The sequence below is a fragment of the Meleagris gallopavo genome, chromosome 3, assembly GCF_905368555.1.
Source record: "Meleagris gallopavo chromosome 3, MGAL_WU_HG_1.1, whole genome shotgun sequence".
In the NCBI taxonomy this organism is placed as follows: Eukaryota; Metazoa; Chordata; class Aves; order Galliformes; family Phasianidae; genus Meleagris; species Meleagris gallopavo.
In genome coordinates, this window is record NC_139406.1 from 63,128,965 (window position 1) to 63,144,923 (window position 15,959).

The 15,959-nt window shown below is 38.1% G+C and overlaps 1 protein-coding gene across 3 annotated transcripts in view; it reads left to right on the forward strand.

Moving 5' to 3' along the window:
- TERF1 (telomeric repeat binding factor 1) overlaps window positions 1–15,959 on the forward strand; it is a 26,239-nt gene continuing 10,280 nt past the window's right edge. For 2 of the 3 annotated variants that reach the window (XM_085221279.1, XM_010709052.4), the window contains exons 1-8: window positions 1–226; window positions 4,093–4,188; window positions 6,042–6,172; window positions 7,629–7,715; window positions 9,400–9,549; window positions 12,101–12,207; window positions 13,461–13,501; window positions 14,031–14,095. In XM_085221279.1, the coding sequence (XP_085077405.1) occupies window positions 55–226; window positions 4,093–4,188; window positions 6,042–6,172; window positions 7,629–7,715; window positions 9,400–9,549; window positions 12,101–12,207; window positions 13,461–13,501; window positions 14,031–14,095 (849 nt within the window). In that variant the 5' untranslated portion in view covers window positions 1–54. Of the gene's footprint in view, window positions 227–256; window positions 1,783–4,092; window positions 4,189–6,041; window positions 6,173–7,628; window positions 7,716–9,399; window positions 9,550–12,100; window positions 12,208–13,460; window positions 13,502–14,030; window positions 14,096–15,959 lie in introns of those variants that run through there. The other variant, XM_085221281.1, reaches the window with a different exon arrangement.

Below are 15,959 nucleotides of genomic sequence, written 5' to 3' on the forward strand. Positions count from 1 at the left end.
AGGGCGGAGGGACCGTTGGTAGGGGCGGGGGGAGCAGTGGCGCCCAGATTGAAAATGTCGGAAGCGGGGAAGGAGCGGGAAGGTGGTTTGGTTCCCTTCGTGCCTTCAGCGTTGGTGGAGGCTGTGGCTGCGGATTGGGTGCTGGAATTCAGCTGCTGCTGCCTGTGCCGGCATTTCGTGGAGGAGTGCGGGGCCGAATTCGGGCGGTGGAGGGACGTGGCTCAGGGTGAGAAGCCGGGCCTGGGTTATCCTGTAATAATCTCCAACCGAAGACAGTCGCGGTTGTGGAGAATTTTTCAATTGTAGTTAAACGAGACCAAGGAGGGACGCGAACCAGTCTTTCAGTTTGATGGAGGGATGTCTTCTAGATGCTCACGTGAATGTAAGGGAAAGTCATCTGCCCCTGTACTCGGCATTAGTGAGACCTCACCTTGAGTACTGTGTTCAGTTTTGGGCACCTCAGTACAGAAAGGACATTGAGGTGCTGGAGCAGGTCCAAAGAAGGGCAACAAAGCTTGTGAAGGGCTTGGAGAATATGCCCTATGAGGAGAGACTGAAGGAACTGGGGCTATTCAGTCTGGGGAAAAGGAGGCTGAGGGGAGACATTATTGCTCTCTTCCAATACCTGAAAGGTGCTTACAGCAAGAGTGGGGTTGGTCTCTTCTCACTGGTGACAGGTGACAGGACTGGGGAAATGGCCTCAAGTTGTGCTGGGGTAAGTTTAGGTTGAATATCAGGAAAAACTTCTTTACAGAAAGGGTTGTTAAGGACTGCAATAGGCTCCCCAGGGAGGTGGTTGAGTCACCATCCCTGGATGTGTTTAAAAATCGTTTGGATGTGGTGCTCAGGGTCATAATTTAGCAGAGGGTTGTTAGAGCTAGGGTAGTATGGTTAGGTTGCAGCTGGACTTGATGATCTTTAAGGTCTTTTCCAACCTGAGCAATTTTGTGATTCTATGTGAATTTGAATGTTACTGCCATCTTCATTCTAGAGAGCTTGAATGTGTAGTATGAATACTTAGACACCATTTTCAGTCACAGAAGCTGAGACCTCAGATGCTGGTAGTTCAGGGCTGCTTACAAAGTTGAAGTAGGTTTAGTGGAAAGATAAATTTGTTGTTTGTTTCTTTAAAAAAAAAAAAAAATACCGTTTACAGCAACTTACATATGTGTATTCCTTGGGTTTATTTTCCGGTAGAATGCTAGAAGCATCTCAAGGAATTATAGGTCAGTAAATAGCCATGGAATAAAGCCTGATGGATTTTTGAGTGGAAAAACATGGACATAAAATGAGGAATACTTTAAGAGTGACAGTAGTTATTGTCTAGATACCAGACTTGATGAGCAATTTTATCTGTTGGCAATCATTATCCTGAAGATACAGTACTAGGGCTTATGGGGATTTTTTTGTGGTTCAATTTCTTGACCAAAGTAAATGCGGTATTGTAACTTAATTAAAACTGTAAAACACTGAATACCACATCGTGCTGTATAAATACTATGGAAACTAATAAGGGGAATTGCTAAAGTTAAGAAATTTGAAGATAACTAAAAATAGCAGATGTAGGGTGTATGGGGCTGCTGAATCACGGCCTGAACTTTTGATTGATCACCTGAGGTGAGCAATGAGTCTGCCATGGGAGCACAGGTGAAGGCAATTCAGAAAGGGGTGGAGCCTGGCTCTACCTCTCCTAGACCTATTTAAGAGCTGACTGCCAGTGGGGAAGGATCTCTCTCTGGAGATCCACTCCATCAGGAGTTCATCTTGAGAGCCCAGGACAGGGTGAGTGACTTTCTCTTATTTCTCCAATATAAATTCTATTAGCCAAGCTCCTGGATATATATCTATACCATCTGTATATCCATTGATTAAACATAGGGTGTGCTAGATTAAATTACTGATAGTGGTTGGCCTTGGGACTGTGGCTAATTGTTATGAAGTGTCATTAAGAGAGGAGGGAAGTAGAGATGCTTGCAAACACAAATATAAGTTAGAATATCTCTCCCAAGAAGAATGGGAAGACTTTAGAAGTATTGGTAGAAACAATTCATTTATTTGTGCAGAGGGCAAAGTTAGATAGAACTAGGATCTAACAGCAAACTTGAAATGTGAGAATTCATCTACAGAAAGAGCAGCATGCTGTAAGATTACTAAGTCAAGAGTGTATTAATCTATGAAAAAAGCTAACTGCACCTATAAGATTGCATTAGAAAAGGCTTTTCTTGTGGGAATGCAAAACGTCTGCATAGATCAAAATAAGATTTTACAGAAGTGATGATTGGCTTTCAACGGGAAGGTCAATTGAAAAAGAAGCAAGTGCAAAAGTTTAGTACAAATAAAGCAAGAAGAGGAGATATTTTATTAGGAGCTAATGTTTGTTTAGAGCTCAGTATGCTGCCAGGTAGAAATTGGTGGGATACCTTGCTATTTAGCCTGGAGTTCAAAGGCAGCTTGTGAGGGGTATGTGCTTTGCCTACCTTATCTTGCTTTGGCAGAACTACCTTGTTCAAGTATCTACATGGCAAGGAACAGGGCTTCTAGCATCTCTCATGAAAACCGACAAATATATTTAAGTGACTGTATGGAGGGAAACAACTTATGGTTGAGTGTACTTCGAAATGAATTAGTACTACACTGTTCTAGAATGCTTCTCTAAGTCTGTTCGTCTGCATTACCTAAGAATGACTGAATGACTGATGCTGTGGACCTGTTATCTATGCTGCGTAAGCAAGGTTTCTTTTCCTTTAGCTGTGAAGGAATTTAGAGCTGTGAAACAAACCAAAGCACAGAATGTTTTATGTAACATCTCCTCCCTGAATTGAAGTGCCAGTGTAGGTGCAACCTGGAGGTATGTGGAGGAACAGAGAAAGCTTAAGTGATCTCAAGCTACTTGCCATGTGGACCTCTTGTTCTTTTGCATTGTTTAGCTGCAGCTTTCTTCCTACTCAAGAAATTTCCAAACTCTGGCTCCATCTTCAGGATACAAGCATAGCACCCACCTCCAATAACTTAAATTGTTAAAGCTTGCTATCCAGGCCTGTTCTGACACTGAACTCTCTTGTTTGCTATGGGAGATGCATAAATTTGTGGTTATAACAAGTGGCACTTTTTTGCTGTTCTAAGCAATATCCTTTATCTTGTATTTTAGCTAAAGCTCTTGCAATTCTGTTTCTGAAAATAGATATACAAATGTGTTCTTTGAAACCCAAATGATAATATAATTCTTGATATTAGATTGGGTATTCGTTCAGGCTTTTTAATTAGTTTGTAAATGCATACTTCTCCACTGTTCCCTAGGAGATGATCATACAGTAATAAGCAAGTAGGCTGAGCACTTCCAAGTAAAACAGTGGTGTTGTGTCAGTGAAAACCCCATGTGGGAGGATTCCCATGCTGCACAATCCTGGTTCTTGCTAGGCTGACACTGGGAAATGTATACAAGCATGACCTGGACTAGGGTGCTCAGTCTTCAGCTGTCTTGGACAAGTTGACCTGTTCTTCCAGACTGGATGTGACTCTGGGCAGCGTGGTCTGGTGGTTGGTGACCCTGCATGTAGCAGGGGGGTTGAAACTAAATGATCTTTTCAACCCAGGCCATTCAGTGATTCTATGATATGATTCTCCTAACCTTGTAAACCCGCAATATAAATCCTTATATTTCTGACTAGGCTGCTCTTGTAGCTTTTACTGCTTTTGATCTGTCAGTTGTCACAGCAATACTGTATGTTACCAGTTAATGTACTCATGTTGTGCTCCTGTTCCAGGGAAATATTTTCTTGAAGCAGTTACCTGTCTCCATAGTACGCTACTGAGTAAAATAACGTCTTATTTAAGATGATGTGGTGATGTTATGAGTTAATAAACATGAGTCTGTGATCACTTCGCAACTTTTGAGTTATTGTTACGAACTGCTTCAGAGGAATAAATTTGATTTTAAATATATTTAAGTTCTTGTAATACAGAAGAATAAGTGATCATCCCCTGAATTTAATTTGTTAGGGATCTGAGGAAGCATTTTTAATCTGATAATAGTGTGTAGTACAATTGTAGCCACACTGTGGCAGTGTTGGAGCAAGACTTTTTCTTTTCCAGCTGTTTCTAATGGCTTCTCCAAAGTAACAACACATCAGAAAAAAATGGTGTACCTCTGTCAGCTTCTAATAAGAATTGCAGAAGGAAAAAGACTTGGTAAGTACTGTAGTTTATTGGTTTTGTTCTTTTTCCCCTCCCACTTGCTGTTGAAGTAGCTTTGTCTGAGCTTGCATAGAGGTATATTATGCTTTTGCACAGCTTCTGCTCTATATGTAAAATGACTGAATTCTCTACTGTTGGGTTGTTTGGTTCACATATTTGAGCTATATGCTGGACAGGTGTTATTACTCTGTGCTAACTGATTTAACTGTGGAGTTTGAATGGTTATATGCTGTTCAAGTTGTAGGTCATCTTTTCTCAATGATATCAATGAAAGAAATATACTGGGGAAAAAAGCCTAACCTTAGTGAGCAACATCTACAAGCGCAGAAAAGTGCTCTCTGCACTTCCTACGTTTAAATCTAGATATGTAGGCAGACACAGCATGTATGAACTTAAATGAGAAGAGTGACTTTCTTTTTACAGAAGGCTGCAAGGCTTTCAGCTGGCAGGGAATCTTTGGTATTATTGTTCACTACTGTCTTCTGTTTGGCTATGGTCACAACTTACTGGTTTGGCCAAGCTGATTCTTTGTCCATGCTCAAGTTTTGGGGGTACTTAAGTTCTCTGCTGCAAGTTTTTTTTTTTTTTTAGGAACTTTAAAAGCAGTCTTGTGGCCATGAGCAAGGAAGAACAAAGATGTATTTTAGCTTAGCAGTATCACAAAGGCTTGTTTTCATACAATTAAAACTTTTATTATCAGGTAATAACACTTTATTTAGTTCAACTTCAAATTTAGCACATGATGAGTTGTTTTATATGTAATGATAGAAATTTCTCAATATTTTAACATTGTTACTGTATGTGTCATTAGGGAATAGGACTTCAATGTGTTTTTATCTATTGCAGTGTAAGGGACCTGTGTGGAGAAAAAGACTACATGAGCTTTGTAGTTAGTATACCAGATGTAGTTGCATAACATATCTGAATAGCTGATGTATTTTATGGTAGCTTTCCCAATTCTTTGTTTGATTAAAATAAGGCTCAGTAAAGATTAGAAAAGGGTAGGTTGTTTCAGATGCCAATTCTTGAAGAGGTAAATGCTTTGGTATTACCTTAAAATAAACTCAGTGTGGAGTGTCATGTTAATTGAAGCAATAATTAGGAAAGCACTGAAGTGTGACTTCTTTCTTTTGTGTGTATGTATATATACACATCATACTGCTTAAATTTTAACAGTTTGTGTTGTAGCTGTTTTCAGATATTTCTGCTTTTTCAGTCTTGCTTATGTAGCTGTTACCAAATATTTTTGCTTTTTTTTTAGTCATGCTTAAATTATTTGCCTTCTGTCTGAAAAATACTTACTGGAAGGAGTAAGAAGACACAGAAATTATCCCATGGTGCCTTTTAAAGTAAAAGTATACATGAGGCTATAGTTGAGTGAATACTTTCAGCTAAGCTGGCATTGCCACAGACAAAAGCTGACTTGTACTTGCTAGGATCTGGTGCATCTGTTACATTGGTGCACTCACTCATGCAGGTGCCCAGTGATCAGCCTGGGAAACTGTAGACTGCAGAAGGAGTGGTTATCCTGCTAGGCTAGACTTCTGTTAGAACTGGTCACTTTGATCCTTTGTGCTGGGCATTTGCACAAACCTTATTATTGGCAGAGTGACATGAGAGGATGCTTCTACTCTTCTAGTGACAGCCTTTTGTTATGCTATTTGAATTCCCCTTGGTTTAAACTGTTCAAGAAAGGAAAGAGAATTCCTTCTGATCTTGAAAAAATACCTGGAGAGAGAAACTAAAAATTACTTGAGGAAAAATGAATTGAATTTTTCTTTGTATATATGACTTCATTGTGAATAAATAATGAATATACTTCATTTTCTATTGCTTTTCCCTCTAAGAATGCCAATTTGAAAACGATACAAGAATTTCACCTTTGGAGTCTGCTCTGTCTTTTTGGACTTTACTTGAAAGGGAAGAAAGTAAACTAAATACACTTCATGAAGAAATTCGTCGCTTGATTCAAATTCAGGTCTGTGTGACTTATTCAAAACTCTTCAGGATGTAACTATTCATGCTATTAAAACAGAGCTTGAGCTATGAACAGGCTGAAGTTAATTTTGAGTTTCTTCTATTTTCAACTTTAGGGCTGTACAAGGGAACTTTTTTTGGTTCTGGTTTGTTCTTGTTTGAAGTACTTGAAAAACCTGTCAATTTGAAAAAATTAGATATCAGTTGAGCACTTCAAAACATTGCATCTTTATCTTTACAATGTACTTTAAGTAGCTTTAATTTCACATGAGGCTTCTTGTCTAAAAAATATTTCTCTGTATTAGAGAGCTTTGGATTTCAGAGAGAAACACATAGAAACTAACCTGTTCCTAGTAAGTGTTTCTTTTTTGTTGTTTTTTTTTTTTCTTGAAGTGTATTTTAAGATGGTGTTACAGTTGGAAAGATTATTGTGGTGGAATGGAAAAAGAGACAGAGAGAAAGCTCACCTGTATCTGAAGATCTAGGCTCACGGGGTGGGAAAAACTCCACAAAGGAGGGATCTCCAGGAAGAGATCCTTCTCCAGTGGCAGTCAGCCCTTAAATGGGGGCTAGAGTGGAGTGTGGAGCCAGGCTCCACCCCTTCCAGTGACACAGGTGAATTGCCTTCACCAGTCCTTTCCTCAGGTGATCAATCAGTGGCTCAGGCTATGACTTAGCAGTTCCCATACAGATTGAAAGCTTTTGTAAACAAATTCTTAACCTGCTCTGAATTTTTTGAGAATTCAGACTTTCTTTTGTACTTTGTATTTTGTACTGTACTGTTCCAAGACACTTGAACAGCTCTATTTTTGCTTTTTTTTTCCCTGGCATGCAATAAAGATGAGTGTATGCATGCTGAAGAGCTGGAGTTAGAGAAGATAGGATAGTTCATAGTCAGACTTCTAAATTAAAAAAAAAAAATCACTCATTGAGAAGTTCCTACAAAATGTCTGAGCTTAAACAAGGGATAATTACCAATTGTTTTAGGATTTGGTGGATTTTTTGTTCTTGAATAGTCATCTAAAATATACATGTGTTATTATTACAAGTGGACATCACTGAATTACTGAATTCAACATGTCCTCTTTTAAGTTCCACCTAATAAGAAATGTCAGATGATCACAGTACTGAGAAATGCATTTGTTGTACTTTAATTGCACTTAAGGAAAAGTCAGCTATTGGACTGTGAAAGTCCTTCAGAGGGAAGATCTAACTACTTAGTAGGTAAAGGAAATTTTGCATCAATTAAGATCCTTTTAAATGTCTGGTTTTAAGCCTTTATACATGACACTTAATATTTTTAGAACTTGCTCTAATTAGATAATTATTAGTCATCTTGAGATACTTCAAAATCCAGGGCTGTATATTTACAAAACTGCAGGAGGTGACTCTTGTTTTCTTCAGAATTTCAGATCAAATGTTTCAGCGTACCTTGAAAATGTAACTTTTGATTGTAGGTTGTAGCAGTCTATATGGAAAAAGGATATTATAAGGAGGCTGCTGAAGTTCTTGAAAGGCTGTTCACAGACTCAGAATCACATAAGGTAATAACTGCTTCGTTTATGCTTGTTTTTGTTTGCTTGTGTTAGAGGAAAAGAGAGAGGAACAGTTTCCCAAAGGTAACAAATGCTACCTGCATAGCTTCATCCTTTGTGCAGTCACTTTCACAGATGTGGCAGCTGTCAGTACAAAAGAATTTGGACATAGGGGAACAATAGGAATAACAGGTGACTTGTGGGAGTGAAGCAACTCCTCCTAGATGCAGATATTCTCTATTGTGGGCAGCAACACTCCAAACTACATCTTTCCCACTCTGATTCTGGGAAAGTGATACTGCAGTTTTTTTTTCAAGCTAAAGACCATATAAACATGCTGGTAGAGAAATTAAGAGTCCTTTGCTCTAATTGGGCTGCTGACCTTTTCTGAGCCACTGCAGTGTGCTTTATCTGTCTTTTCCATTGATTAATTAGCATTGTAGAGGTTGAAACATCAGAAGGAAAGAAAGGTCATTAGCATCCATAACATAGAGGAAACGTTGTTATGCCTCTATCTGGAACTGCTGACATCTGGGTATGATTATCTCTTGGTTTGATGTTCACTGCTTCATGTAGATGCAAATCTTGTGTATCAGTTGAAAATAATAGGTAATGCACACACCTGAATTTGCTGAAAACAGTAAATATAATAAAAGTGACTTCAGCAACCTATAGACTACTGCAGTAATGGGGGTGGCTTCTAGGAGGTTGAAAACCAGGGAGGGGGGAAGAAAAGGAAAAATAGATTGTATATAGGCTTAAGGGATTTAACTTTTCAGTGTGTGCAGGTTCTTCTTTACTTGTACTTCATTAGCCAACTGAAAAAACTTTTGACATCCTCCTTTCCATCCCTCATCCCGCCCACCTTGTAATAGCTACGTGTCATAAACTGCTGAAACAGGAGGATCTCTGGCATTTTATGGAGACAGAAAGTGATGCTTTTTAGTATGCTACTCTTAGGAAAACAGTATAGAGAGGAAAAAGTGGAAGAAGGCCAACACTGCAGACAAAAAGAAGAGTGATAGCAGTTCTAGATCTTCCTCTGGTATATCAGCATAAGTGCTTTTTATAAATAGAAGTATGTGTATAACTTACTCTTCAGAAACCTTTCATTCAGAAGACTTAGCTGTTTTGAAACTGTAGGTTGTAGTATTAGTATTCAAGTTCATAAACAAGTGCAGTCTGAATAAATATGTTACTTTTTGACTGTATTGATCTATTAGGATTCAGGGTGGTTTGTGGATGAATGTGAGGTTGTGATTAATTACAGGTGTTTTTGTCTTTAATGCTACTATAATAAATAGCCCTCTTCCTGATTACTGTAGACTCCTTTCTGTAGCAGTTTGCATAAGGAGCAAGTAGGAAAAGAAACCCAGTAATGAGTGAGCCTTTCTGGGCGTACGTTCCGCTCTATTGACTGTACTGCTTTCAGTCTTATTTGTAAAGGAAATGAAAATGTGCATCTCTGGAAAGTTGTACTTACTGCTTATTGAGCATATAATCAGAGCAAACTCCAGGTGTTCAGTCTAGTCCACTGTAGAATCCTTTCAAGCTGTATCATGAATTTGTGTAGACATATTCAGAGAACTACATAATCATCTGGTTTAGCTTTGTCTATCTCCTATTTATCATAGATGCTAAGATAACTGCAAGACACATTTTTAGCTTGTCATATATAGCTGTGCTTTTTTAGCCTTTAAGGATGAAGCTGGCAGCCATAGTCAAAAGCAAGGATCCATATGTTCCCCTTCTCCAGAGCTTCAGTTACAATCTTTTGTTAAGCAAAGTCAAGTCTTACGTTGAACTTTTCCTGAAAGAAAATGGAACTAACTTCTTACTACAGGTAAGTGAAAGCTATTTTCAAAACTTTTTTTCAAAAGAGGTACATGATGATAAGATGAAATAGATGCATATTTTCAAGGAAGCTGTTTAGACTGTATTCAGTTGTTATCTTAGATGAAAGAGAAGCCTTATCTTTCTATGAAACATATTATTAATTAAAAAAAAAATTAAGGTTGAATGTTTAAGAGAATGTAGGAATAAAACTCTTCTAAAATACTTCAAATTTGTCATCCATACCTGTCTTGACTAGCAAAGTAATTTAGAGGGTAAAAAGGCTGGGGCTGCCACTAGGACCTGTTCTGATCCTAGACAGATAATATAATTGTTTTGCCTTATTTAGGTCCTAAGAATTATAGTAAAATGAAAAGATCAAGACCTCTTAATTTGTTTAAAAGTTTGGAATGTCAGTGGATTTAGAGATGAAAGACTATTACTGCTTTTTCCTGTAAGATTTTCTTTATTTACAAACGGTCTTGCTCAAAAATGATTTAAAGTTGGCGAGAACAGCATTCCTCCAGCAGTTCATCTTCAGGAGGATTGTAAAGAATTTCTCATATGTTTACTTGCTGTAGAAGAGTATTGAGTTGCTCAATTACAAAAACACAAACATCTAAAGGTAATAAGAGGTAAACTTTAAAGTAAACAAACTGGAAGTTCCTCTGGGGTTTTCATTTTATTGTCAGAAATGGACTAGGCAATCTCTCAAATGTATTCAGAGTAATACAAGCAATACTCTCAAAGTCTTGCTGTGCTGTCAGTTCTTAAGATTATTTTCAAAGCTGTATCTTTTGAACCTGAGAGAGATTTGGAGATGTTAGGGAAGGCTCCAGAACTCCACAGTAATATACTTAGACCCCCTCTCTGTATACACATCCTTCCTAGTGCCTGTGCCATTGTTGTCGTCTTCTGAAGTCTTTTTTTACTTTTCCCTGAATTACCTGGGATATGAAGGAGGCAAGAGGAGTGAAGATTACACTTGGCTGAACAATTTAAGTAACTGTTTTCCAGTACTGTACAACAGAAAAATACCCTAGCTTTAACTATTTGTTTGTCTGTCTTCTGGTGCCTCATGAGGAAATTCAAAAAGGTCTGTGTTACTAGACTGTTTCGTAGGCTGCTGTTTCCAGCTTACTGGCAAGCTTGGAATCTGCAAATTTGCAGCTACTACTGTTAATTAAATTTTTTTTACCTGTAAGTTTCTTGAAATTAAACTGTCCTAAGAAGAGTCTGCAGATACTGCAATGCTGAGAAAAGACCAACCAGCTAGGGTCACTCAGGAACTAGTTTTAATTTTTACTGTGTAATAACTTCTAGTATTCTTTCAAAATAATTAGTTTTAGGGACAAATCTGAAAGCTACTGTTACTTTCTAAAGTATTTAACTTCATGTAGTCTTCTCAGCTAATTTATTTGTTTAGGAACTCATCCTCACTTCTTGACTGTGGCTAATGATCATGAAATATACAGAAGACAGACCTTTTGAAAATTAACAAAAAAAATTCTTGCAGATGTTGAGATTCTACAGGTTCCTGTGAAGGAAAAGTTAAGATTTCTGGAGAATTGAAAACTGTTCTGACAAGAAATTACAGGAGGCAAAAGCATATTTTGAAAGAGTGAATAATTGAAAGCAACAGGCTAAGGAGAAAGCTTACATCAGGCTTGCAGTGAATTTGTCAATTGACTTGTTTTGACTAATAATATTTAAGCGCTGTGAAGCAGATGTTATGGATTGGATAGATGGTGTTAGATAGAATGCAGAGTGCAGTGCTTAGTACTGGTGGTGCACAACTAGGACTTCTAGGTCATTTGACCTGTAAGTATGCCTTAAGATAGTAGAGAAGAAAGTCAGCACCAAAGTGACCTGAATGACATGTGCACTAAGCTTGTTGGTTTTGTTTAGGTGTTATTTATTATAGCAAGTAGATGAGAGGAACCTGGGGATGAGAGGAACAAGCACGAATCTTACAATGTCTTGAAGTCTGTAGCGTTCCTTTCTCCACTTGGGAAATGAGGAGAAATCATCTTAGTTTGTGGCTAAAAGGCTTTAGGCAGTATGTTAAATGTCTTTTTGTGAATGTGGGAAACCTATTTTACAAGCTAAAAGTCAGATGCATCTTTTGAAAGTTTATAGGTATTCTTGATCTTGACACACTCTGAAGTGAGTAGAATTATATGAACTTGTAAGGACTGTCAGCTTCCAGTTTGTACTCTAGTCATTAAAAAGGTAGATTTTAGAGTACCTCGCTAAGATTGAGGCTGCAAATACAACTTGTTTCACACTATCTGTATGTTCTGTTACTATGCAAACATTCATTGTATTTCTCTGTGTACATACAGATGTTACTTGTGCCTATTACTAAACCTTGATTTACTGGCTGGTGAATGTTTTATGGATCTCAACTTGCCTCATTGCAATTGTTTTTAAACTAATTATTGATAATGCCTCTTGAAGGGTCTGCAAAATATGCACTGTTAGAACTAATGCAGGCTACACTATTATTATTTAGGTTCTGGTTGGTTATAATTGTGAAACATGAATTCCATTTCTCACAGGCAGCTACAAAACAAGTGGAATCTAAAGGAGGGGAAGTAAGAGTGTTGCAAAACAAAACCTTGAATGTCAAGGAAGAGAAAGAAAATAATTTGGAAGCAAAACAAAGGTTTGTATTTAGCAATATGTTGCTGAGGATATGCTTGGATAGTAATTTGAAATTTGTTGAACTACAAGTAGGTAGAAGGAAGGCCATTAAATTTTGAATTTCTTTCCAACAGACAACGAACTACAAATGCATTCCCTATTTTTAAGTATTGGCTTTTCTTTGGTTGTTACTCTTGGCATTTACATCAAATAGTTTGATACTAAGTACTTGCTCAAAATGCACATTTCTCAATTTAAACAGCTGTCAGTCTTGTGTAACAAAAACATTGAAATACTTGACATATTTTCAAAGGAGCTCAATCAAGAATAGTTCTTAATTTCAGGCTATAGGTTGTCTGGAAAAGAAGACAGGGAAAAAGAATTTCTGGTTTTTGTTTTTGTTTTTTTCCAACTAAACGTAGGATTCATGAGTTTAACAATACTGGTATTAAAGTAAATATGTAGCTGTGTTGATAAAGCATGAAGCATGACTAGCAATATGAAGTTTCAAAACAATTAGATTCTTTTCTAAGAAATACTGGGGGACCTCAAAGCCTGGTTTCTTTTTCTTTCCCCTCCCCCTCTCTCTGACAAGGTAATATTCTAGGTTTATCACAACTTGTTTTTCCATGGAGAATAAACTGTGGGCTTTAGTCATGGTAGAGTTTGTATTTCTGCAGTTTTATACCTACAATTCTTAGCATCATTTAGTTGAGAAAATTGACTGACGCAGATAGAGTGTACAGCCAGGCACGTAAGATATTTTTGGAAGGAAAGGTCCTGACACAGTTATATCTGAAAAAGATATGGGAATATTTGTTGAAAACTGTTGGTAACAATTCTTATTCTGTAGAAAGAGTAAGGTATAAAAAAAGTAGATACTTAAAATTTAAGAAATTACTTCATGGAACAAGTTCCATGTTTTTCGAGGCCGTTGGTATTGGCTAGTGCTAGTTCTGGGAATAAAGGAATTGATGCAGTTCGTTTTGGTCTACTCTGTTTTTGTAGAGAAGTCTTTGGTTTTTATTTTATTTAGATATTGTTGATTCACTTGAATGACAAGTTGCTGTTTAGAAAATTATTTTTATTTAAGACTTACAGAAGAGCTGTGGAGTACTACAGATTGGTTAACTGGAACCATAGCATCCATAATAAGGTTTAAAATTAAAAAAAAAAAAGAAAAGATTTTTAGGAATTGGTTTTAGTCTTAGATATTTAATGGTTTTTCTTGTATTTTTTTCTTGTATTTTTATTGTAGTTCTGTGTTCTTTGCAGGCCTTCTTCAAAAGAGAGATGCAGAACAAGCAATGTTCAGAGTGAGTATTAGCTTATTACTTTGAAAACAAAATCACATCAGACACTTTTCCAGACCATTTGTTGGTTCAATGACTGCTGTTCAATGTGACTGGTTTCATGTAAGAATGATTATGGTGAAAACTCTTAATTACTGTATGCAGTTTCTCCACAAATGCACGCTTGGTGGTTGCCTCATTTAGAAAACTGAAATGATTTAAAGTTCCCTGGCAACTCATTTTACAAAATCATTCTTTGTTTTTTTTTTTTTTCCTGGTATACTTTGTTAGCTTGTTCTACTAGGATTCTGGTATTCTGTAGAGAATGTAGCTGCCAGACTAGTAAAAAGACTTACCTAGGTCAGAAGCCAAAGAGACAAGTGAAGGAAGGAGCTAAAGAGGCTCCTGACTAAATATAGTGTATGTGTGTATGTGTAATTAAAAATGTTCATATAGATTGAAACATCCATGTGTCTCATAATTGTTTGAATGAAAAACCACTACTTCACTGTTAACTCCTTATTGGTCTGGATGTATATTTGTTGCTTTCTAGGGCTGAAAGTCTTGAAAAATGTAGACGAACGTGGAGATGATTTGCCTTGTGGTCGAAGAAGACAGGTTTGTAATGCTTTCTAATCTAAATGGTGTTGAAATGAATTTGTAGTGCAGTAGAATCTTTTTCCAGCTGTAGTAGACTGAACTTTGACAATGCCTGGGATTAAGCTTCTTCATGTTATTCAAGCTGCTCTATAGTGCAAGTTTGCATCCCTATCTTTAAAAAAAAAAAAAAAGCATTTCTGTTGCAGTCTCTATTATTATTGCTCATGAGGCTTAAATTTTTGATTATAAATTACTAAAGCTAATTCTGACTCTTCTTAAACATATTGTTTTTGTAGAGCTGTAAATGTGCAAGTTTTATAATAATAATGATGAAAGTATTTGAGTTAAAGAATCCATTATGTCACTTGCTCATAAGGCTTTGAACATCAAAGAATGTCTTCCAATATGGAAGCTTATTGGAAATTAAGTAATTTTGTAACTCATAGAATCACAGAATCGTGGAAATGCTCAAGTTGAAAAAGACTTCAAAGATCATCAAGTCCAACCACGACCTAACCACACTACCCAATTCTAACAACCCTCTGCTAAATCATGTCCCTGAGCACCACATCCAAACGATTTTTAAACACATCCAGGGATGGTGACTCAACCGCCTCCCTGGGGAGCCTATTCCAATGCTTAACAACCCTTTCTGTAAAGAATTGTTTCCTGATATCCAACCTAAACCTTCCCTGGTGCAACTTGAGGCCATTTACCTTTGTTCATCTGAGGTAAAAACATTTACTTGAGAAACTATTTTAATTATTGTAAATGAAGTGAGAGGCTTTTCACAGAATCACAGAATCGTAGGGGTTGGAAGGGACCTCCAGAGATCATAGAGTCCAACCCCCCTGCCAAAGCAGGTTCCCTACACCAGGTCACACAGGTAGGCGTCCAGGCAGGTCTTGAACATCTCCAGAGAAGGAGACTCCACAACTCCCCTGGGCAGCCTGTTCCAGTGCTCCGTCACCCTCACTGTAAAGAAGTTCTTGCACACATCTGTGCAGAACTTCCTATGCTCCAGTTTCTGGCTGTTTCCCCTTGTCCTGTCTTCACACACTGCTGAAAAGAGTCTGACCTCGCCACTCTGCCCCCCACACCTTCAATATTTATAAACCTGGATCAGGTCCCCTCTCAGTCATCTCTTCTCAAGGCTAAACAGACCCAGTACACTTAGCCTTTCTTCATAGGGGAGATGCTCCAGGCCCTTCACCATCTTTGTGGCCCTCCGCTGGACTCTTTCCAAGAGATCCCTGTCTTTTTTGTACTGGGGAGCCCAGAACTGGACACAGTACTCCAGATGAGGCCTTACCAGGGCAGAGTAGAGGGGGAGGATCACCTCCCTCGACCTGTTGGACACGCTCTTTTTAATGCACTCCAGAATGCCATTGGCCTTTTTGGCCACGAGGGCACACTGCTGGCTCATGGCCAACCTGTCATCCACCAGGACACCCAGGTCCCTCTCCGCAGAGCTCGTCTCCGTCACATCATCCCCCAACTTGTACTGGTGCATGCAGTTATTCCTCCCTAGACGCAAGACCCTACATCTGCTTTTGTTGAACCTCATTTGGTTTCTTACTGCCCAGCTCTCCAGCCTGTCCAGGTCTCGCTGAATGGCAGCACAGCCTTCAGGCGTGTCAGCCAATCCTCCCAACTTCGTATCATCAGCAAACTTGCTGAGGGTGGCCACTATCCCCTCATCAAGATCACTGATGTCGAACAAGACCGGACCCAGCACCGACCCCTGAGGAACACTTTTCATAATTTATGTTTCAAATAGTCCTTGAAATTCCCTTCACGGATAAGCCTACTTCTCTGCATTACTTGAAAGTACTTGTTAAATCCAGTAATGTTGTAATTCTGCAGATGAAAAGTACAGATA